Source organism: Sceloporus occidentalis, unplaced genomic scaffold, assembly GCF_023333645.1.
Source record: "Sceloporus occidentalis isolate IW3139 unplaced genomic scaffold, rSceOcc1.0.p SCAF_2, whole genome shotgun sequence".
Classification (NCBI taxonomy): Eukaryota; Metazoa; Chordata; class Lepidosauria; order Squamata; family Phrynosomatidae; genus Sceloporus; species Sceloporus occidentalis.
Window position 1 is genome coordinate 80,205,586 of NW_028316982.1, and position 26,164 is coordinate 80,231,749.

At 38.7% G+C, this 26,164-nt stretch overlaps 1 protein-coding gene across 2 annotated transcripts in view; it reads right to left on the bottom strand.

The window, feature by feature from the left end:
• Positions 1–26,164, bottom strand: part of FAM53B (family with sequence similarity 53 member B) — a 160,919-nt gene that overhangs the window by 96,584 nt on the left and 38,171 nt on the right. For both annotated transcript variants that reach the window (XM_089510108.1, XM_089510109.1), the window contains 2 exons: positions 12,521–12,727; positions 8,109–8,163 (listed from right to left, as the gene is read on the bottom strand). In XM_089510108.1, coding sequence (XP_089366234.1) covers positions 8,109–8,163; positions 12,521–12,607 — 142 coding nt within the window. In that variant the 5' untranslated portion in view covers positions 12,608–12,727. The remainder of the gene's footprint in view (positions 1–8,108; positions 8,164–12,520; positions 12,728–26,164) is intronic.

The following is a 26,164-nucleotide window of genomic DNA, read 5'->3' on the forward strand; positions in this document are numbered from 1 at the left end:
TGTGGTCATGCTGGATATCCACTAGAAATTCACTGCAAAGCCACTTTTATCAGCCAACAACTTCAATGCCCTGTATTGCGTATATTCTTCAAATAAACAGACACAGAGGTTTTGCTAATGCAAAACCTGGAATTACATACTTTTTAAAAAAAATTCCCATGCCTAAATTAACAAACAAAGCCAACTGCAGCCAACACAGATGGAGTTAAGAGCATTATTCAGTATTATTTCCTGTTATACGCACATAGCAATTAGTCATTTTAGGTGGACAATCTGTTTTGGGTGGATACTCTGTAACAGGAAGAGGTGGAGCATAGATATGGATTAGAAACAGTGTTGACAGATTTAAAAGCTTGAAATCCTCTGTTCCAGGGTTTCAAACTTATTTGTTATTCTCTTAGTACTTTTATATTAATTTTGATGGGGTAGACTCCAACTGTGGACTTCTTCACCTACCACCGCTACAAACTATTTCACGTTAGGAAAACGGTCTCAGTCCATCACAAGTGCCATGCTACCCAAAAGGATTTGGACACTGTACAAGGTTCCAACATGGTTGTTTTACATGGCAGTAGCAGAGGTGGTTGTGGAGACCAGTTGGTGCCACAGTGCAGAGTTAACGCAGTTTGACACCACTTTTAGCTGTCATGGCTCCATCCTATGGAATTCTGGGATTTGTAGTTTGTTGTGACACCAGAGCTCTCTGACAGAGAAGGCTAAAAATTTCACAAAACAACAAATTCCAGAATTCCACAGCATTGAACCATGGCAGTTAAAGCAATGTCAAACTGCATTAATTCTGCAGTGTAGATGCGCTTGTCTTTAGGCTTTTTCCCCTACCACCAGGATCCTCAGAAGAGTGAAGCAGCACAATTCAAAAAACTGAAGGAAGCACTTCTTGCCACAATCTAAGGCTGCATCTACACTGCAGAAATAATGCAGTTTGACACCAGTTTAACTACCATGGCTCAATCCTATGTAATTTTGGGATCTGTAGTCTTGTGAGATATTTAGATTCTCTGTCAGAGAGTGCTAGTGCCACAACGAACTGCAAACCTTAGAATTCCATAGCACTGAGCCATGGCGGTTACAGTGGTGTCTGCAATGCGTTATTTCTGCAGTGGAAATGCAGCCTCTTGTCAGTTCAAGACAAAAGCTTTCATAATGCCATCACCCTGCCTCAATCACTGAATTTTGGGGAGGTTTCAAATGATGATGTCCCCTATTCATAAACCTCCCTTTCTGGTCTGCTGTTTCTTCCATCTATTTCTTTACTGCAGACAATGTGCACAGGAAAGATGAAACAGCTGCATAATATCTTCCAACTGTGAGCACTGAGAAGCCCTCCCAGTGTCTGCTGCTGGGTTTATATATGTTTCTGCAAGGACTGAGGGAGTAGGCAAGGAGAAACAAAACAGAACCAAACATCACCAACTGGAGCAAAAATAGAAATGCAGCAAAATAAGTGTCACTCCTCTCTAGCCTTGTCCTGTTGCTACTGGACTGCACTAAGCAACACAGTTCTCATATATTTGCAAAAGAGAACATAAAGGATCTGATACAGACAAGGCCTTGAAGGAGCCATTGTTTACGATGCCTTCTCAGAAGTAAGTACCACTGAGTTCATATGGTTGGATTTAGGTAAATTATGCATAGGAGCACTGGCTGCTTCTTTCATATATATGAGAATGGATACTTCTGATTAGGAAGTAAAATAGTGTCTTTTGAAGGAACAGCACAGCAAAATGTACATATTTCAACAAGGTATCCATTAAGTTAATGGATATATATTGCTAGTCACTTAGCCCTTGTAAAAATGAGGCTCTTCGTTTCTAACACAATAAAATGAAGATGGTCCGATATGAGATCATCATGTATGCATTTGCATCCACCATCACTTTCTTTCTCTTTTATAAAATTCACAAGAACCATTACTTCATAGAAAGGCATCCTTCTTAAAAGGAAAAAAAAGAAAAGAAAAAAGGCTGGGGAAAGTAATGCCAGGAAAACTATGTGTTATGTCTTAATATAATCTCATTCAATTCAAATAATAAGCACATATTTTATACAAAATCAGATGTTTACACAATCACACCCACAGACCCTGAGGCAAAGTTGTTGAAGTCAAATTCTCAGTGACTAATTCCTAATTAAAAAGGGTTTTAAATTAACAAAAGATAGGGAGCAACTTTTTTTTTAACCTTTGACTCTTCCTTGAGAAAATGTTAAACGGTACTGATTGCTAGCAAGATTATCAGAACCACAGAGCTGGAAGAAGCTTTCTAGGTTATCTTATCCAATCTGCTACTTTGTACAAGAAATTTAGAACCAGTGCATCCCCAGAAGATGCCAGACAGCTAATCGGAACCAGAAATTCTACATCTGTTCTAAACTGGTTGTACTGGGACCAATCCAAAGTGTTGATTTTGACCTAAAAAAATTAGAACACCAAAACTTGACTGAATATCTCTCCTGTCATAAGCATTTCCCTTTCTTTGAAATCAACATCTGAGGACTTTTCTCAAATATTTTCTCTGAGGAATGGTGGCCCTTCATATGCTATTACTGGCCCCAACCAATGGGCACTTCTGGAGGGCAGACCCTGATACATTTCATTCCTCTGCTGTCTGGTGCCCAACCCCTAAATAACACAGACAAAAATGCAGAAGTATTTGTAAAAGAGGTCAGTGCCTAGTTTAAGCAGTAGATCCTCATGCTTAGAAAGTTCAGTAAAGTCTAGTTTTTCTACACCTTTTTTGATGATAATATGAGCCAACATCTTTAAAGTAAGGATGACATCTCTAGATCTTGGGTTCAAACTATCGGAAGATCTGTATTCTCCACTGCAGAAAGAAAGAAGTTAGTTTCAAAAGTGCTACCTTTGCACACTGATTCCCTAGACTAACATGGCTATATCTTTGAGATCTGCCTAGGGTTCCAGAAGGCTCTTCCCTTTGACCCTACCACTCTAATAAGCATCGTCAGGAGTAGGAGAGAAGACCTTCTTGGTGGCAGCTCCCCAGCCTTGGGAAACTAGACTGGTCCCCTCCCTGCTGTCCTTCCACTGGCAAGCAAAGATCTGTTTTGTTCCATAAGACTTTCAGCGATTGGCTGTTGGAAGACATGGCTTCAAACATATTGTTGCTATGTGTTTTTAGAACTGGTATGTTTTAAACTCCCTTTTTTGATAAGGATAGCCTGGGAGATTCAGTTAATATTTCTCTTTACTATCTACTACCTTGCTTTTCATATTTCCTTCACTTCATTCTTCAGATGCAAAACACACCTGAAAAACAAACAAAAAAATACACTGCCTAAACACAATGTTAAACCAGCTATTCTCTTTGATCCTCCTATCACTTCTTTTGTAGTCTTTTTCACTGGAGAAATGTAATATTGGCTGTCTAGGAGGGCAAAGGAAAAATTCTGTTATATTACAGGAACAATTTATTTGTGCACAATTCAAGGTCTACTCATGCAAGGCATATAAAATTGTTATTGCACAAGTCTGAAATTTATAGAAATATGTTTTTTATCTTCTATCCTTTTTGAAGCAAAGCAAATATCACGCTTCTCTTTTATTACTGCCATCATTACAAGAAAACAATGTGTTTTTTTAAATCAGATATTTATACTCCTCCCCAAGACATAAGCTACTGTGCTTACCAAACATTTAATGAAAATTAATGCTTTTTTAATTAGCATTGTTTAAGCCATTTTCAAGTATCAACCTTAAATATCAGCTGATTAAAGCTACAATTTTATGTACACTTACAAGGGAGCAAAAGTCATCTAAATTGCTTGGTCTCTCTTTTACATAAATATACAGAGAGTTGTGTTTTGAAAGATATTGAATCATAGAATCATAGAATCGTAGAGTTGGAAGAGACCACAAGGGCCATCCAGTCCAACCCCCTGCAATGCAGGAAAACACAATCAAAGCATCCCCGACAGATGGCCATCCAACCTCTACTTGAAGACCTCCAAAGAAGGAGACTCCACTACACTCCGAGGGAGTGTGTTCCACTGTCGAACAGCCCTTACTGTCAGGAAGTTCCTCCTAATGTTGAGATATCTTTCCATCCCTAACTTTTAATAACTTTTCTTTTTCTTTAGCAAACTCTATGGATGAAACACACTGTGGTGATGGATGTCCATTGAAATATCCATATACATTTTCTGCATACATTATTGTTATATATATAGTCTTATTTCTGTCATTTGTTTCAAATCAAGAAAATCAGATCCTAAAAGGTGATGTGGAACCTAGTGCTAGACCCCTGTGTGATCCGCAGAAGTTTATTATTTCAAATTGTTATAGAGCAACAAAATTATTCTCCCCACCTAAATAAGTCACCTAAAATAAGGAAGGTTTGGGTGGTCAAGACTGGATTTTCATGCAAAAAGGAGAGAGAGCTTAGTTCAGTTCTGGTACTGGCTCAGTGTGCTCAGAGATACTCGGTTGTTTAATTCTACAGTGGACCCTTGTTATACGCTGGGGTTTGGTTCCAAGATCCCTCGTGTATAACAAATTCCGTGTATGCTAAAGTCCCATTAAATATGAGACAGCAAAACGGTGTCCCTTATAAAAAAATGGAAAATCAAGGTTTGATATTTGAAATTTATACTTTTTTTGAACATTTTCAAACCGTGTATGCTTGAATCCGTGCATAAAAAATCCATGTATAATAAGGGCTGGCTGTATATTCTTGTTCTTTAATTCTAAGTACACTATGTTTGCATCTGGTTCTGGCTGATGGATCTTGTGGTCTGAATAAAAAAGTAGATCAAACAAACTCAAAGACTACCCATCCCATGTTTTAAAGGCACTTGCTCAACAGATAGTGCTAGTATTAAGATGACACAGGAATTTAAATGCCAGCAAACCAAAAGGGGAAACTCCATTTTCTCAGACACACGGAAAGCTGATAACAGTACTCCAGTACTAATTAAAAGTAAATGAACAGTAATAATGTGGCTACAGTTTTAAAACCTAGAAGTAATTAACAATACCTATACACAGAGGAAAAAGCAGAGCGCATTAGTAGATGATTAAATGACAGTTTGTAAGTGTATCTGACTACTTCTCAGTTTGGAAACACTTTTCCATTTTGATTTATACAGTATCTGTTAAATTCACAAGCAAGCATGTGAACTAATACTCATGGTTTCCCACAGAAAATCCACAGTGTGTGAAAAAAAAAACACAGGAATTTCGTTATACGGCCCCAAGCATTTGGCCTGCCTAGCCTCCTTCATGAGGCAACATGGTATGGCTGGCAAGGCCAAGTGAAGTTTTCCAGTGCCTTGTGTACAAGGAGCTTGGCCAGCAACTGCAGCTTAAGAGTGCAGCCTATTTTCCTATGTTCCTAATAGTCTTACACTACATCTTTTTCAAGACCTCAGCTCTTTGCTCTCTGGACAGATGAGCTTTATTAATTCCTACTTGTTCTGCTTCCAGTAAAAACTAAATAGATAATTAATTCTCAAGACACTCTGCCTCTCCCAACTGAAGGTACAAGAAAACAAGCCAAGGTCACACACAAACACTCTCTCTAGTCAAAAGATGCCCCATACCTCTTGGCTTTGCACTGGCCTTACTCCAAACCCAAATCTTGAAAGGATTTGCCTATCTGGGCAAGTTTCAACAACAACATGGCTGGTTAAGCTGCAACAGTTGAAAGCCCCAATAAAAACTGGGGGGGGGGGGGGGGAATGGGAAAGATGCCTAAAATAATTAAGCAAGACAAAAATAATGTCAAAAAGAATTGCTCTTCTTGACTGGACATGATAAAGTAAATTGCACACAAGGTCAGCAAATAAAACTAGTTGAATATCTCTTATCCCGAATTCCAAAATCCAAAAATACTCCAAAATTGTCCACATGGGTGGCTGAGATAGTGACACGTTTGTTTTCTGATGGTTCAGTGTACACAAACTTTGTTTCATGCATCAATAATTACAAATATTATGTATAAAATTACCTTCAAACTATGTGTATAAGATGTTTATGAAACATAAATCAATTTCATGTTCAGAATTCAGTCCCATCTCCAAGATATCTCATTATGTATATGCAAATATTACACACACACACAAAATCCAAAATCCAAAACACTTCTCTCCCAAGCATTTCAGATAAGGGAGACTCAACCTGTATTAGGTTTCCTTGGAAAGGCTCGTTGCAATACCCTCCCCCAAAGGAATTTATTATTATTAGCACATGCAAGTAACTTATTATGCTACTTGCTGCATTGCCAATTGCTTTTTATTACTCTTTGTGTTAATGGTTCTTGAGAAAAATCCACCTAAACAAGAAAACATTACAGTATAGGAAGATCCCATATAATGCCCTACTACAGCATTTTTAGCACTTCCACAAGAAAAACTAATGGGCAAACTTTATTCAGCATGAGAGGGAAATAAAACTGGCACTGGTCTTTCTTTCCTTTTTTTTTTATGATGGAATGAAAGGTGCTATGCCCTTCCTACCTCAAAAAAGTAATGTGTCACAGGTAATGCCATTACTTGCAACACATTACTTTCTAGCTCTGCCTTGCGAACAGGATACTTCAGCAAGTAAAGAGCAGCATTAGTGTAGCACCAATATCTGTACAGCTCTTATGGCAAGCTAGTAATAAACAAGCTTATCGAGTTTGGACCCACTGTATTCTTTCATCATCATAATCAGTATTGTTTGCTTCTTGTTTCGCTCTTTACAGGGACTGTAAATAGCATACATAATTTCTCCCACATCTTGACTCCAAAACCTCAATCTTTCATTTAGGATGCAAACACACTTAAATGTGTGTGTGTGTATGAGAGAGAGAGAGAGAGAGAGAGAGAGAGATTGCACACTTGCACTTTTGCTCTCTCTCACTCTGTGTATGTGAATTACTCCCCCACCCCCACCCCCATGCCAAGAAGACTTCCCTATCTGGAAGCTTGAGAAATATCTCCACCTATACAATTGCTCAGTCCCCATTAATACTAATGAGGGCAAGGTCTATGAATGGTGGGAACAGCATCTTTGTTTGTGAAGTACCAGTTTTGTTATAGAATAGTCTGGCTCAAACCCTACCTAATGTTTTAATTGGGTCTGGAGGTCACTGCCCAGACACATAAGAAACTGGAGAATACAATGCAGTGCTAGATCATTCAAAACTGCCAACCCTTCAGCAACCAGCCACACCTTGAACTCCATCAAGTTCAATAGCGCGCATATATATGTGTGTATATATATATATATATATATATATATATATATATATATATATTCAAAGAGCTGATAGCTTATAGGCCAGCACAATATGTCTTTTTTTTTTTACAGCAGTACAGGAATACAATGAAACCATGCTTGCCCTGATTTTTTTTTCCATTTAAAGAATAGGAAGTAGTATTCTATTTCACCTTAGAGATTACTGTAAAATTACATTCAAAAGCATTTTCATGGGGGGGGGGGGATTGATACTGATGCTAATGATAAGGTCCTGAAATATTCAGCAACACAAAACTTGTAGCAAGACTTGTAGAAGCAAAGAATTACAAAAGGAAGGCAGGCAAAGCTTATCCCACACCTGTGAGCAACTGGAACTAGGCTATCTAATATCACTAAATGTAAAGTTTGGATATACCAGATGTGCCATTTAGCTGATTTTTCAAGATACGGAACTGCTTTGCATGGAATCTGTTCCTTTGTCAATTGCCCCAATTAAGTACATCTGGTTTAGACTGGAACGATTACAGATGATTTACTAGATTCTACAATACTTGAGATGAGACTGAGGTCAGAAGAGTTTGACATATAGGGCAGCCAGTTGGAAATTTACAAAAAAATAGCTCATCAGCTGAATGCCATATTGTTTAACATAAAGCAGATCAACTGCCAACTATAGGGGATTCAAAGAAAAATACATGAGAAAGTAGGAAATGGATTTCTCAGCTTGCAGAGAGGGAGAGAGAGAAGCTGATGAAGAAGAAAAGGTGTGTTCGCAACAAAACTGAGAATTGGCTGTAAAATCCCTCCACCATCTCTCTACCATCATTAATATGCAGTTACAGCTAGACAGTTAAAACAAGTATGAGGAGCACAGGCTTCTTCTACTCACCCATAATTCCACAAGAGAAGAGAGTGGGTCCTTGACTCATCTTCTTTGGTGTGTGCTGAAAACGAACAGGAAAGAATATTCACTGATTTTTTAAGACTTATGCTGAAATCCAGGGATATAATACCTTCATGCCAAATGCCATCTTTGTATAGTTTTTGATACTGTAATTGAGGTTTTAATGCCTCTTCAGAGCTACATAAAACATAATAGTAGTAGTAGTAGTAGTAATAATAATAATAATACTTCCCTTGCTTTTACTCCCCATCTCTAGAGACTCTCACAGTCATCTCTAACTCACCCAGGCCTGTACTGGTATTCAAGTTATGCTGCCACCTATGAAAACTGCCATTCCGTACACTTCTCAGTTCTAAGGGCTTGTAGACTTGTTAAGCACATCACTTCAGAGTATGTTGATTTTAGGCATATAAATAGGTGTGGGATGGAGATAGGCATCACTGACAGCAGTTGATGTCACAAAGACAATAATATGTTCCTCCAGCTGGGTAAATTATGTTATTTCCGTATGGCGTTCCTCAGAGGGAACAATGTTTGAAAACTGTCTCCAAGGTGAAAGGTTCCTCCAAACAAAGCCTGCTGCCTGATCACAGCTATTAAACTATTATTAAAAGACTTCCCCATTCTTTCACCCTTCTGAAACTACTTCTTTCTTTTCAGGTGATATAGACACATAGATATTTACCAAGATCTAGTATAACTACAAATACTTCTATAAATACGACAAACAAAAAAAAAAGTACAAGTATGTTCTCCGAAGTGTTTGAACATTTCTAAAAAAAATACTAAATAGAGAGAAGACTGAAATTTTATTTTATCCAGCTATTAAAACTATTTTGGATCACTTAAATGTAATAGCATTCTTCATATTACTTATTGTTTTCTTATGTTTATGTCTTTTCAATTTGTTCTTGTATACATATATGTATAAAATTGAATGTATGGGGAGGTAATAGTGCTTTAAGTAGAATGTATTTACATCTGAACATTAATCAGCCAATCAAAAGAAAAAGCTTACAGAGAAAAAGAAATGAGGAAGTGAGAAGAACATTCTGAACCTAAATTTGTGCCCATTTTAACTGTAATTAATATTTCATGAGAGTAATAAATAAAATTAAAAATGAAATTAGGAAGTAAAAGAGTATATTAGTCAGTCCCACAATTTTTTTCTTTATTATAAGCAAAGGTTTTAATTTCTGTAAGAACTGGAATGTAGCTTTCACTTGATCTGCACATGCCCTGCTAAATTTCCTGCAGGATTATATGCATTATGAGAAAACCAAAAACTGGAAACATCACATATTAACAATGTGATACAAAAGCATGCAAAATATTTGCCATTCACCAAGTTCTATCCAAAATACCAAAAACAAAACTGGCACATACAGTTCAATTTTACATGCAGAATAAAGGGAGACAACAAGATCATTCATATCTGATTTGTAATAGGGACAACACTTGAAGTGTTAGGTTTCAAAGGTAAATTGAAAATAATCAAGATTAGAAATTGGGAGCTAACCTGTACCCACTAACACTAATAACTTAATTGGCTAAATTATAATTGATTAGTGGTAATTATTTAAAACTTGTTTTTCAAAACAGACCTCGGTAATTGCACAGACTGTCATGGAAGTTGTCATCATTGTCCCCTAGGGACACACCTGGTCATCAGATCCTCCAAAAATGCTCTTTTTGTCATCTTAAAGTTCTAGTTTCATATGGCATTTCATCCACAAACTGGAATTTCATCCCTAGATGGCCCAAGAAGTTTATAATATGATTGTTGTCAGGGTAGGTGGAAATCCAACACATATGGAAACTGTCAGTTTGAGAAAAGGTGTCTCAAGGCATGGGTTTTTATTTTACAATCTGTTTAATTAAGTTTTGTCGTTAAACTGCATCTTTCGTCTTCTTTCTACTCTCTCCTCCCTCACCAACAGCCTTACTTTCCCATCTGATGCCTTGTTAAAGGTTAACAAAATTAATGATGTTAAAAAGTTAGTAAGGAATGATACATTAATTTCAGCTAGGCGACTGACCCACTGCAACAATCATTGCTACCAAGATTAGTCAGTGAAACAATCAATGCAAAATTCTTAATCAGAAATGTTTTGAGTGCCTCTGAGCATATCCAACACATAAGGAAACTGTCTGGAAATTGGAAACTGATCATATGTAGAATATTTTACTGTACCATGGATGGCTTTCTATATATTTTGATTAACCAAACTCCAACCTTAACAAACACATCAAAATGTTTGATTCACTGAAGGAGGTGGTGGATGAAAAACAGAACTGGAGAGCGGGGGACAGAGGAGAAATAAATTTGTGGCAAAGCAAAATAAATACACTAAAGGATTACTAAGGCACTTGTTGCATTCACTCCAAACAATAATGTACAACAGGAACTAGAATGAAAAAAACAGAGGCGAAGAAAGTCACTTTACATCCCTACCCCACCTCCTAAAACACTCTAATTTCCATCCAGGTCAAAAAATATTGGGGTAACCTACTAGTCTTTCTGCATAAATGGTCTGATATTCTGAAATATTATAAAGAAAACATTTCATTCTATTCTAGACCAGGACTAACTTTTCTTTTCCTTACCATCCCTCTTCAAGTGTTTCTTGATCCCAACTCTTCAAATGGTTCCCAGACGTTTCTCTAGCCTTCTCTCCCTCTCCTCCCAAAACCGAAGGATAAAGCAAGGAGATTGGCCTGCCTAGCAGTGGAGCCATGAGATACATTTTGTTCAATCCTAATCTTTCTGCTTGTAAGGTATTTATATTTCAATTTATCTGTCAGAATGAGTCACCCATTCTACCATATATATACTTGTGTATAAGTCAACCTCATGTATAAGTCGAGGGCAGTTTTGGGGGCCAAAATCATGGATTTTGGTATCACCCGTGGATACGTCAAGGGTCAAACACTGGAGCATGTTACAAAGGATCTAAAGGGGGAAACAAAACATCACTCCCCCTACTTCTCCCATTCCCAAGGGTCACAGTCTTGGCATAGAAAATGGGGAAACAAACCTCAACATGCTCACACACATGCTCCCCCTCCCTTCACCCCCAGGATTTGCAAGGCTCATGGCTTGCAAAACGAGGAATAAGGCACACAGAGAGAGACAGGAGAACATGTCAGAACTCAAACAGGGAAGCAAACTCTCTCTCTTTCTCCCTTGTCTCAGGAGCTGCTTGTTAGCTCTGGCGATGAAGGAAAGCTGAGGGATAACACACACACACACACACACAGAGAGAGGGAGGGAGGGAAACTCTCCCTCTGCCATCCCTACCATCTTCCTACCCAGGCTTTCCAAAAAGTTCTGTGGTGCCAGAACTGGCACCACAGCAGAGAGAGTAGAGGGGTTGGTGCTTCTTTTAGGACCTTCCAGGATGGATTAAGTTCTTGCCTTTCACCGCTCTATTCTGAGGAGGTGATGATTCCATTTTTGATAAAAGTTAGGGAGCAGTTTTTACATTGTGCCGTGAATAATTTTTGAGGCCCATTGTCTGACTAAAATTTCTCAACTTATATATGAGTATATACAGTATTGTATGGCACAGAGACAGGTATGCATAGATTGTGGTCTGTTGTTTTGAGAAAATGCTACAGCAAGCCTCCAAATTATACATTTCCCCTCCTTCCTCCTTTGCACATCAGAAAATAACTAATAAATTGCCATTACCCATTTGTAACAAACTGTAGTTTCCCATTTTCACCCAAATATGGGAAACTATCAGGTTTTTTTTTTCCAAACTGCAATTAATTAACTTCAAAAGCACAGCTTGATCCTGGTTTGATACCATGTTTCTTTTTAAGTTAGTTCTAACCACTGTGTCTACCATTTCCCAGATAAAACAAGAAGTGTGGAGGGTTTGTTTTATTTTTACAAATCACTAACAGAAGTCTCACATTTCTACTCCTTAAACATGAAGGAAAGGGATGATGGAAGATGGAGGCATACGATCCAAGGCTCCCCACAGTATTTACTTGTAAAATCAAACCACACTACATCTGAATGTGGCCAAAGTCTAAATGCTACTGGAAAAGGATTGCTCACACATCAACTGTTTCATTTAAAACGACGTCTCAAGAGGTGTTAACATAATGTTGGCACATCAATACATGCCCCATCTGGCCCACACATATGCATGCTCTCAGGCAAAGCAACACTTTTTAAAGCTTAATGCTGCCAGGCATGGGCAATACAGCACAGGTATATTCTTCTTGCTCACCCATTATCTGAGCTATAAGCACAAAGACCCAGGGGGAGGACAATCAGTGATGTTCCACTTCTTTTACCCTAAATGAAAGAGTGTCCCTGCAGATGGTAAGGTACGAATGTCTTGTAGCAAAAGCTAAGCTGCTGGTGTGAAATGAACTCTTACCAGCTCAGTCCTGCACGACAGAGAATCAGCACCTTTGTTTTCCAGAGTTGTAGTTAGGATCATCACCATGGTAACAAAGTCATACATTGGGGTCCATTCCAGTAGAGGTAAAGGTCACAATCAGCCATATTAGGCACAGTCTCTGATTCAGTGCATTTTCCAAGAAGAAAGCAGCACCAACTCCCATCTGGCTCCAAACTCTTCACTCTGAAAGAAAAGGGAGGGGGGGGAAGGTAAGTGCAACTCATGGTATGAAATTCAGGTTTTGCAGGAGGTTTGTCCTTGGTCTCATACCAACTGTGGGAACCTTGCCTCCCCTTCCCTCCACAAGTCCCCAAGAGTGCAATGCAGTGATTAGGTGGTCAAATACGCTGGTGGGAAGAAGAGACAAGGCTATTCTTCCTGCATAAATGGTGTAGGTCCAGGATAGAGAACAGAGGGCATTTCACACTATGCTATGATTCCCTTTTAACTGTCAAGGCAATATCCTATGGAATCCTAAGGTTTGTAGTCTGGAGAAACGCTGGAGTTCTCTGGTTGAGAATTCTTAATGTTCTTGCTGTCATTGTATGCCTTTAAGTAATTTTTAACTTATGGCAATCCTGAGGAGAACCCATCATGGGATTTTCTTGGCAAGTTTCTTCAGAGGGTGGTTGCTAGTGTCATCCTCTGATGCCAAGAGAGTGTGACTTGCCAGTGGGTTTCATGGCTGAGCCCTTCCTCAAACTACAAATCCAAGACTCCACAAGACATTGCCATGGCAGTTAAAGTGGCATCATAGTCCTGTACTTGTGAACAGTCGGCCTTCAGTATCTGTGCACTTGCCATCTGTGAATTCAAGCATCCACAGATGGCAAGCCCACATTGTCCCAAATGGCTGCGTGGCTGCGTGCATGTGCCACCACTGGGAACAACAGAACTTGAGCATCCTTGGATTTTGGTATCTGCGGATCAGGGGTCTGGAACAGATCCCCCATGGATATTGAGGGCTGACTGTATTGTGAAAGGACCCCAGGTGGTGACCACAACAGATTGTTGACAGTCTACCAGCTAGCAAGGAAACAAGGCAGAACTTGTTGCCAGCTATTTGTGGGACCTCTGTATCATCTATTTGTCATTTTACTACAAATTCTCAAGAGAGCGACTAGTTAAGTAGTAGGTATTCTGGTAAGAATGGTTAATTGGTGGGGATACAAATCACTACACCAAGGATGACAATCACATGGCGCTACGCTGCATGCAACTCCTGGAGTCCATCAGAAGCGAAGAAAAGAGGGTTTGACTAAAAAAAGAGATTTTTTTAAAAAAAAAACACAGGATAACTAAACACTGGTGGTGTAATTTTCTTCTAAAACATGTAATGACCCCCTCCCCCACCCCCATTTAGTAGAAAAGTTAAGGGATTGAAAATAATAAAGAAGTGACTTTGTTTAATGTGGAGAGTCATTTTCCAGTTCTTAATTCCTATGTTATATGGAGGGGGTTTTGCTGCCGGATCCTGGGGGCATAAAATGGGCGCTGGAGTTTACCCATGTCTGCTCTGGGTGACCAACCTATAACTCATATGTCACAATTATTTCTAATAGTAGGAATATTTTCTCTCACCTGACACAGCAGCTAGAGAGTGCCCTAGTTAAGCCACAACATATGTACTATAGATGCTTACCATCCTGTCTGCCTCTTCAAGCCTGAGTTGACACTTGCTCTTCAGCTCACCAAACCAAAGGGAAAGGAAGGGGAAGCAGGATTGTATTTTTGTACTGCAGTGCAAACTATGTACCATATATACTCAACTATAAGTCAACCTCATGTATAAGTCGAGGTCAGGTTTTGGGACCAGACTTATGGATTTTGCCATGACCCATGGATGGGTCCTTCAGTGTGTATGTGTGCGTATTTCTTCACCGTTTTAGCTTTCATTTCAGCCAGACTCGCGGGTGGGAGGGGGACTCTTAAACAAATAGCAATATCAATCAGTCACCCAGGACTCTTTCTGCTTGGCTCTTTCTTGATGAACTCCTCTCTGCACCACATGGGGAAATCTAAAAGAGCTGCTATCACATTTCCATAGTGACCTGTGAATAGGTTGACCTGGGATTTGGGGGTCAATTTTGGGGCATAAAGTTTTAGACTTATAAATGAGTATATATAGTAGATATTATGGCCTACTTAGTGGCATCCTTGCCACAGAGGATGGTCTGAAATACTCAATGAATGAAAATGTTGGAGCCTGATATGACAAAGAATAGCTAATCTGCTCATTATGCTGTGAAACCTATTCGTTTACTAATTGTGCGCATCTGTAAACATGTCCATTTCCTCCACTTTGTGTGACAAAGGCACACCTGGCTTCTCCTGAGTTGTATAGAATTTTTAAAAGAAGCTAGCTTTATGGAATAGGCCATGAACGAACATCTCAGTAACAATGAGATTTCTGGTCTGTTGGTTTAGTTAAGGCCCTGCGCTATAACATACTCTTAAAAATAGATAATCTAGACCTGAAACTGTTGGTGGTTTGTCTGGAATCAAATTTCAATAAATAGCTGCACAACTCTTTTATAATTCATATTGTTGTTTGCATATAACTCAACTTTATTCAAACCCATGGACAGCCTGCAAAACATTTCAGAAAAAAAGTTCAAACTCAGAGATATTTAGATGAGCAACAAGGGGGAATCAAAGGAAAGTCAGGCAGCCAAGACACACACACACACACACACACACACACATACATACATACATATATATATATATATATATATATATATATCTGACAGACCCTGAAGCTAAATGCATGTTATACAAAAATATTATACATTGTAGTTAAGCTCTAATGAGAGAAATGATTTTCTGAAATAATGTCTATAATCCTATTTTAATTTTAATTGTTATGTTTTTGTTACTAGTGGGGGGGACATTAATGCAAAAACAAGAGGGTGGAAAACATGAGCTATAAGACACTAAAAGTTTATATCTCAATGTGCAATTAAAATCAAGCAGTTCTATTTGGGGTCAATGGTTTAGAACGGGCTATCTGCTCTTAAATTGCTGATAAGCATCAGAACTCCCTAAGAACCCGTATTGATTCCTTAGTCAGCTTGTAAATCATATTTCTTGTTTACTTGGATGTGAGATTACAAGTGGGTGCCACTGAAAACATTCACTTAAAGGCCAGCTGGCTAGTAAAGAAAAATTATCAACTATTGTTTTGTCAGAACTAAGTTCATCCAGAGTGCAAAACCATGGAAGGAAGAAAATCGATACATTTGCTCAAGATTTACTGTTGGGGGTAAAAAAAGGAAGTGTGTTGAAGTTGGCTATTTCTGTGTCTCATACCAGTTGACCTCAAGTACAGCTTGCTCATAGCTTCCCCATTAATCTTTGAACAACCCAGTGACCTTCTGAGAATTACGAAAACGACAAACCAAGAAGATGAGGCAAGAAACCAAGAAAAGACTAACACCCAAATCCTAAAAACATGCTTAGCTAAAAGTACCCACAAGTTAGTACATCTGATTTAATAACCTCATATCCTGGGTGAAGCAAGCTAGGCAGACTCATTTCTCAGTATAACAATTCCCTCTCTGCTATGCAGAGTACAATATTTCCACCATGGTTGCTCTCCCTGATGCAGGACTAAGGAATTTTAGCAGGTCCAGCAGGGCTGGGGCGTAGTGGTAATTTTGAGGTTAATCTTTGTCCTGTTCTGGAGTAACGTATTTTTTCTTAATGTTACTCCTACTCCTATAAAAACCTCTTACTCCTTTACTCCTACACCCCAGCCCTGGGGGAAAGCACTGGTTGCTTTGCAAGGTGTGTGTGTAAGTGTCTCTCTTTGTCTCCCACTCCCTTCCCCAGTGCAATATAATAAAATTGTTTTGTGTGTTTGCATGTACAATATAATAACAGAAATAAGGAGTAACAAATATATTTTGTTACTCCTTATTCCTACTCCTACTCCTGTAAAAGCCTCTTACTCTTTTACTCCTTACTCCTACTCCCTAGACCTGAGGTCCAGAAGCTGATTTTTCTCCTCCAGAACCCACCACTGTTACTGAAATTTGGCAATCCTTTCAATCAAAGAGAAAACATTTGCTTTAAAAGGGGTGTTCTGTCTAGCAGCTTGGAGGAGGAGGTTGGGGTGCAACACTATTCTTGGGAGCTGATGTAGCCCAAATACCACATGCCCTCATCTGCTCTAAGATGACTAAGTGCTTCTTAGTTCTCATATGGGGGAGTGAGAAGAGCTTCAGATATTGTTGGCCACATTGGCTTGGGATTCTAGTCCAAAAACATCTAGCTGAAAATCTAGTGATTTAAAGCATGGATGATTTCTTGTACTAATGATCTTTCTAGATGCATATATGAGTTCACATAAGTTCTTAGATTTTTCAGATGTGGGGGAATATCTTGAACACACCATAGGCAGATACATACACTATTAGGGAATTAGCATGATGACTATATGAATTGTAATAAGGAATTATTGTCAGCTGGACAATCCAATACACTCTAGGCATATAGGGCACAAAATGAAACAGACACAGTAAAAATCCATACAATTTCAATATGGGGTAGCTTAGCAAAATGTTTGCAATTAAGTGAGGAATGTGAGCTCTGCAAGAATCAGCTGCAATCACCTGAAAAAAACAGATTGCAGAAATGTGGAGAAGTTTTGCCACTGTCTTCCGCTCAGACCAAAAGGGTATGACCTGCCCAAGGTCACCCACTAGGACTACATCTGCACTGCAGAAATAATACAGTCTGACACAGCTTCAACTGTCATGGCTCAATAATATGGAATCTTGAGTTTGCTGTTGCACCACAGCTCTCTGACAGAAAGAAATATTTCACAAAACTATAAATCCCAGAAATCCATATAGCATTGTGCCATGACAGTTAAAGCAATGTCAAACTACATTACTTCTGAAGTGCAGATACAACGTAGGTTTCTAGGTTTAGCAGGGATTTGAACCCAGTCTCAACACTCATCTACTACACTCAAACCACTACACCACACTGGCTCTCAGGGTTCTGAAATAGTTTTAACTGCTTAGGTCCTTTATTTGCCAAATCAGAAAATTTTATTTTTCTGTTTCTAGTGTGTTTTTCCCTGCTGTATTTGCAGAGTGGTCCCTGAAATACATCTGCATCTTCAGGAATGATCTGATGAGTTCCCTAGGAAAAATATATTTGCTTAGGCTTACAACAGATATGGACAACTGTCATGGGGCTGGGGGCCATTTTCAGGTGAGTCAAGTGCTCAAGGACCATTAAAAAAACATATATATAATAATGGAAACTATAAATAAATCAACTAGATTAAAATTAGATGAAAAGATATCAGTCAAACTCTTACAATTACACAGTCTGGCACTCTTAGCCTGCTTCTAATATATTAGCTTAACTTCTGAAATTACACTACAATAAGCAGACTCTTTACACAATACATTTGAAATCTATTTAAGTACAATGGTTTCTAGCCAGAGGAACAGTATGTGTAGAGACAACAGAATTGTGGTATTTCACAATGTAAAATCTGGATTAGACTAGGCATTGAGTTACTGAATTATATATGTCACTAGACACTGGGTTATTGAATTATATATTATTTGAGGTATGGAGGCTTGTCAGAAATCTCTATTCAATGAGACAAAGAGATCTGAGTAATCTGGAAACCTATACAGGCCTAAAAGAAACAGACTACAACAACCAAGTAGAAAATATTCACAACAGTTGAGATATCTTAACAGGTCAGTCTTTGTAGTAGCCTGCAAGATTAAGAATGCAAAAAGGTTCCAACACAAAAGACAGTCTTTATTCTGCTGTACTAAGATCCTGTGACTCACACTTTTGTAGGCTCTTATAAATTTTTGTTATCTGTATAAGAATGCCATGATGTCCCTGTGTCCTTTCAAAATTTGCATACAGCTGCACTAAGATGTTGGTGTTGTTAGTGTTTAAAACTGCCAGGAGCACCTGGAGATCAGTTCCTGCCTTGGTAACCTATGTACCCTGGGGTGCCTTTATATTTATTTACTAAAGCCCTACAGCAGCAGCTTGGCTTGGTTCAGTTCAACAGGTGAAATTCAGCTTTACCACCATCATTCTTGGGTCTGTTTTGATACCTTAATTTTGCCAGGTCCCAGGGTTGCAGTGACCTTAAAGACAACATCTGGCAAAACTGCCCAATCAAAGTGTAGATTCTATGGTCCAAAACACACTGCAGAAATCAAGCTCAAGTAACTGCAGAAATAATCCAGTTTGAGATTGCTTTAATTGCCCTGGCTCAACGCTAGGGAACCTAGTTTTGTGACATTTAGCCTTCTCTATCAGAGAGCTCTGGTGCCACAATACTACAGTTCCCAGGATTCCCTAGCACTGAGCCAGGACAGTTAAAGCAGACTCAAACTGGATTATTTCTGCAGTTTGTTTTGGACCTATGTCTAAGCAGACTTGTAACCCTTTAATTCCTTACCACTGCCTGATCCCTTCTTCTCATTTGCAGTACATAGAAAACCGACTGTCTTTTGGCCCTGTATGTAATTTTGCCCCAGTCTTACTCAGGCCTGAGCTCTGCCTTTCTTCAGTGTGTATCTACTATCCATTGTTTCTTTGGGTTCCTATTTATCAGGTCACTGCATCCTTTGTCTCACTAATTTTAGCTATCTTTTCAACTGAAAGGCTCCTCCTTCTCTCCCTGCAAAGCATACAGGCTTACCCCTTCTTAAGCAGTATGCAGTTTCTTCAGAGATCATTCTTGTTTCAGTTCATTGCCTCCTTTCCTCTTTTCCTCAACCACTATGCTCCACATGTATTTCTTTGAAGTTCTTGGTTCATTTTTTAAAAGTCCTCCATCCTCTTTATTACTGGTATTATCTATTATTTAGGATCCTTAAACTCTTGGGTTATTTTTTTTTTTCATTTGCCAACCATCTTCTGTGTAAGATTTTAATTCCAACCAAATCTATAGCTTTATTCTACAAGAAAAACCAACTGAAAATGGTTCAGTTACTGGAACTGATCATTTTGAGGTGTCACTCCACCTCAGCCAATCGGTGTCAGAGACATTAGTACTACACATTCAGTACAAGGTAGTGTATTTCTAATAGTGATTTCAAAGCACCTGAGAGAGAGAGACCATATATACTCGACTATAAGTCAACCTCATGTAGAAGTTAAGGATAGTTTTGGGGGAGAAAATTATGGATTTTGGTTTTGATATGGACTTAGGCATCTAAGTCTTGTGATGACTAAAAAAAAGGTTAAGTCTGCAAGATCAAGAAATATAGAGTAGTGCTACTCAAAGTAGATAGCTGCTAGTTGGCTGTCGGTCCATGGAGAGTCTTGGAGAGGGAGGGAGAAAAAAATTGTACCTAATGGGCACAATATGTGCTAGTTCCTGGCACGCTGGGGGAAAACCCTGCTGATCTCCCATGTAAAACAGCTTATGCAGCACTGATGTAGAGCATATTCCAAAAGCCATTTCCTGAGAAGCCAGAGAAAGGCACATCCAGCAACCCATCATTATAATATGAGAAGAACCATGCTAGATCAGATCAGACGCCTATGTTTGTTCAGCATTCTATATCCCACATTGGCTAACTAGATGCCTAATGAAAGATCAAAAGATTGAAATGACTGTAGCAGCAGCACTCTGCTTCTGTTTTCCAAATTGCTGGTACTAAAAGTCACCATACTTCCAATACATCTCACAACTAGTAGCCACAGGTAGTGTTATCCACCATGAATTTGCTTAAATCACTTTTAAATGTCTATCCAAGTTGGCAGACATCACTGTATAATTGGAAGCAGATCACATACTTTTACAATGCACTGTGTGAAGATGTAGTTTCTGTTATCTCTCTTGACATCTGCCTACTTTCCATTTCATAAGATGATACTAATCTGTAGTACTATCAGAGAACAATATATAAGAGAATATATTTTCTGCACACTATAGATATTTTTATATACTTCTATCGTGCTTCAGAAGTACAGTGGGCCCTCGCCTTACGCGGGGATCCGTTCTGGATCCCTCCGCGTAAGGCAAATTCCGCCTATGCTCAATCCCCATTGGAAACAATGGGGCTCATGCGCGGCAGCGTGGCGGCACGCGGGGCGCAACGGGCGCGTGCGCCCCACAGCTTGAGCGCGTATGCTCAAGCCGCGTAAAGCGCGCCCGCATATGGCGTGGGTGCACTGTATATAAAATCTATAGTGTACAGAAAATATATAGAAAAAGATAGGATCCCATTAGGGTCATCCTAGGTCAGAAACGACTTGAAGGAACACAAACAACAAATCATGCCTCACCTAAATTAAAAGGTCTCAATCTTTTTTACTTTTCCTCACAGGAGAGTTGCTCCAACTAGTTCATCATTTTGCTGTCACTTTCCTGCACCTTTGCCTATTTTACAATAACCTTTCTGAGCTGCAGTGAACAGACCTATATACAATATTCCAAGACTAATATAGAGCACCAGAATTGGTTAAATGAATCAAATTCACCACTGCTCAACATCTGGGATCTAGGAATACACATGGGCTATCTGCTCTTAAATTGCAAACTGGAGAGGCTGCACAATCTCATTTCAAAGAGACAACAAAAAGCATGAAACTTAGCTGGGGAGTTTTTCTTTCAGACAGAAAGACTGAACACTTCCAAGAAGCAATGTTTAGCTGTATAGTACTATTTCATCATGTATTTAATGTGAAAAGGAGTGGAGAGCACTTCTCTTCCTGTAATCAACTGCTGACTACAAATCAAAATGAGAAAAAACTATGAATAGCACTTAGCACTTACATTTCTATACCACTTTATAGCACTAAGCACTCTCTAAGTGGTTTACAATGTGTTACCCAATTGTCCCCAACAAGCTAGGAACTCATTTTACCAACCTACGAAAGGATGGAAGGCTGAGTCAATCTGGAGCCCTGCAGGATGTAACTCACATTTTGGCTGCAGTACCATCCTTTAACCACTGCACCACCAGAACCAATTAAAAGTAAGCTAAAAGCAGCAGATCCTTCTGAAATACAGTTCATGAATATGAGTTACCTAGAAAGGAGTGATACTATATGCCCAAAACAAGACATAAAGAGCAGTAATCATCTGCATTTCTGAATTTGTGATAAACATTAGTATTTTACTGAACCACTGCTCACAATTCTCTGGAACACTTACCAAAAAGAAATACAACCGCCCCTCCTTTCTCGCTTATACACGGAGGGGTGACCTCTGTTAATCCCAATGGGGCGCGCCCCCACGACACACACACCTGCACACTCGTGGGGGTTCGCTCCATTCAAGCCTATGGGGCTTGAATACATGCAAGTCTCCATGGGGGGGGGGGGGCAGAACAGATACCCCGCAAAAATGGAGGGTTGACTGTATATTAAAATACAATATACCCATAAAAAGCAAATGGCTGCTCCAGACTTATCCATACAATGGCAAATGCAAATGCTTCTTATGACTAACTTAACTTCTGTTTATTTCAGTGGATGTACATTAAGCATAACTAAGTGTGGATGAAACCAAAAGAATATGATGAGTAGAAGTCCAACAAACACATAGTTCAGTAATGGATTGGGATAGTCCAAGATATGTGGTTCCTCAGGCAAAGGACCAGTTCATGTGTCCTACCCACTCACATCCTGGTGCACAGCTCCCAACACCAAGCAAGTTATTTTTGCAAATGAATCAGAAAATTGCATAAGTATATATTCACAGTAAACAAACAGTACCAAAAAATAACACTGACTTCCAAAATTTGTTGCCTAAGGCAGCTACCTAACTCTCCCAGCCAGGTCTAGGAAGGCAACTTCTATCCTACCTATTATTCTGGATTAGGTTTTTATATAACAAAGGTCATCTTCTGATCTCTTCTGTGATGTTTACTGTTGGTTAATAAAATTCCTACATAGACATCACATCCTTGTAAGAAATTGCATGTAATACACTTTTTGACTATCACACCTATCAATCTACAAATTACTTTTTCACACACAGAATAACTTTCTATCTCAGACTTATGCCATATTACTTAAGAACTACTTTTGTAATATTGTTTAAAAAGTTAGGAAAGGAGAATGATCCTTGCACTATTCAAAATAAAATGAAATTAGTCAAACTGATAAAGGAGAATAAGCACAAAAGAGCAAATGAAGTAACTGGGCTTATTTGTTCCAAAACCTGCAATTAAAGCTTTATTAACTACAAATAAAGATGTAGTGGGGATTACAAGTGAATTAAATAGCAAACCAGAAACGGATGTGTAAAGGCCAGTATCCTTAAAGGCCGATCAACATAAACTCAAGAACCCAACAAGATTGGTACTTGGTCAGTTTTATACTAGACTGGCTTTATTATTCTTCTCCAAGGATTTTTATTTTATATATAGAGTACAGTCTCAGTGATCCATAAGGGCAATATTACATCTTCACATATTTTCAAAGTTTCCCCATCTGGACGTATCTGCTCTTAAATGCTTCAAGTGACCAATATCTCCTGTAGCAAGCCTGAGGTGATGAGAAAGTGACCTCTCTGAGGCCTATTTCTTGACCTCATTCCTGCAGGCTAAAGCTGCTAAGCTAGTGACCCCAAAGAGCCCTGAACCTTGACACCAGATCTTACAAGGTTAAGTTTTTGATGGGTGAACTCACAAAAGCAGAAATATGCACAAACTATAGTTCCTAGTCCAGTGACCTTCCAATGCCCTCTCCCATGACATTTTATCAGCAAGTTAAAGGTCCCAAGTCATTCACCTCCAAGAGAGAGAACAGCCACAACATTAATCTAGCCAGCCAGTGGAACTGACTGAGTTATGCCACACAGGTTTCTGGCTTGCCATCAGATGGTCAACTAGCAATGTGGAAATACAGTCCATAAAAGTAGAGTCCACTATACACAACCCATCATTTAATAGCACACCAGAGGAACACCAAGAAACCCACAGACCAATTGCAAGCTACCCGAAAAGTTACTGGGGGCAAATAGAACTGTGGAGGGCAGAGAAAGAAGAGAAAGAAGGGATAAAAACATGGATAATAATACAGAAATGGAACGTTCTCGTCTTCAATTAGATGTAAAAAACTGCCCCATAGCACAGAAACCCATTCTTCTGATTTGCCTTTTGGTCAGTGAGAGCCAGGATAAAAGCTGGAGAAGTTGTTATATGAATAGATCCTCCAAAAAAGGTTACCTGGACCTTTACTGCAATCTGTTTCTTTAATAAAATAAATAACAACAGTAATTAAAATTAGCTAATTCACTAAGTCAGCCACTTTAGCAAAGTGAGTAGTTCTCATTAGTACTTGGTCTGCCCAGTACTCGGCTGGCACTGGGACTTTGAGAAGCAATTAGGTTCAGAAAAGGGGTGGAGAACTGTTTCCTTACACTGGTAAAAACTGCTAAGTACTCTGGGGAATTTTGCTTACATAGTTAATAATTAATGAACTACCCTGAGCAGGAAACTTACTAGAAAGCAACAATACTATAACTGATTAGATTAAAAATCACAAGTGATTCAAGACTTGCATATTCAGATCATATGTGATGAAAAACACAGATCGTATGTGATGAAATACAGAGTAAAGGCTTCAGTTCTTTTGGTTTTCTTTATTTTCAAACATGAGAAGAACCAAGAAATATCCCCTATTATTTCCTCTTCTTTCAGTAATATCTGTTGGCCTTTGTTAAATCTGATCAGTGCCAAACCTACATTTGCTTCAAGTGTGACAACTAGAGGCTTGCTAGCTTCCAATTCTATGATGTCGAATATAAACACAATGAGATACAGTACATGATTATACAAAGTCACCCAATACTGAGTCCACATTGGTTCCTCCATCCCAGTACTGTCTACTCCAGATGGTGAAATCATGTCAAGACCTTGGGGGAGGGGGTCGTGCACAGTTCTACCATTTGAGATTTTTAAAAAAGGATCTCTGCCTCCAAAATAAGTAATTTAAATTTTCCTTCTGCATGCAAATCATATCTTTTCCTCCTGCATGCAAGTCTCCCCTTTTAAAAAGTCATTTAATCCTCTTGTGAAAAAGGTTGTGAAAGTATTCAGTAAAATGGCATATAGGAAAGCACTATGGATGCCAGGAAGTTTCCCTCTGGACTATGAAGCAGCCCTGAAGCTGCTAAGCCAGAGGTATCTAGAATCAGTACATGATTTCCTCACAGATAATTATCCTTTTCCTAAGGTAATGATTAATGTTTTTGCAAGAAGTTCAAGAGATCTTACAACAATGATTTTGCAAGTACAGGCAAAATACTGCTTCTTTGAAAGACATTTTGTTTTATAAGGTACATGCCCTCCAAGTTAAATCTATGCAACCATGTGTAATAAAAGTGGAATAAAAGAAACAAAATTATTTGTTTTTCAGAACTTAAGTTGAAGTTCTATTGAGTATATTCTATTCTTCATTTTACCTATACAAGAAAATGACATTGTAGGCCAGGCTGACAGTTTTGATGAAAGAGAATTTGAACCCATTGCCACTGTGAAAAGGTGAGTTGATATGTCCTTTTAGAAAACAGTCTTTTCTGAGAACATTTTCAGCTTTGTAATGTTACAAAGATCTGATACAACCACAGTCTAAAAATATGCCAGCTTGTACCCTTATGCAACAAAGGCTCTACCCTGGAAACAGATAATATTATTAAAGATTTAAAGTTTACTGTTCCTTTTTGAAGAACATATTCATCCGTTGTTGTTTTGGCTAAATTAATAAATACATGCAAACATGGATTTACAGAACAGTAGTTTCTTTGTTAATGGGATGTGTGGCCTTCCGATGAAAGCTGCAAAGGATGTTTTCAATACCTTCTAAACTCAGAAAAAGAACTCAGACTGAGCCATGACACTCCAAAATATGCAGACAGGTGTTTAATAATACATCCATCATTTATTCTTAGTATGATTGCTGATAAGAAAATATCAGTATTAATACCAATATATGAGCAAGAAACACATTTATCATTTAAAATCTTTCCCCCTTTTCTTTTAAATTAATAATTAAAACAAATAAGAAGCAATAACAATCAACAATTTAAAAACCTATCTTACAAAGGCTTGGTGAAGTTGAAATGTGAAGTGAACTGAGACAAGTAAGGCAGAGAAGGCCATACTCCTGTTGAGACTCTATAGCAGTGTAAAAATTATTGCATAAGCAGTTGTTTCTCAAATGTTAAGAGCACCAAGTGTGTTAATTGTGCTGCCAAAGTGCAGCCAATTGTTTCACAAACATGAACATATGACCCTCTCTCCTTCTGACTTGGTGGGGAGGGAGATAATGGATTGTTCTGTAACAGGTTAGCTTAAAGCCATGATGCCCACTGCAGAATCAGCAATGTAAATATGGGATGTAGCATAACTACAGTGCCTTATGTTTGTACTATACTAAATATCTAAAGAATCTTGGCCAGTTTCTGGGAAACAGCTTACAATGGCTCTGCAGGCCACCAGAGAAAACCTTGCAGTTTGCTGCTCCACTGTCTTCTGTTGGGGGGGGGGGGGAGAGAAGACACTTAAGGGAGAAGAATTTTCTTCCTGAGATGCTCAGATCGAGGTAGTTGAGTGCTTTTTGAATTGATCCTAAAACAAACTGGAAGCCAAAAAATAATCTGGC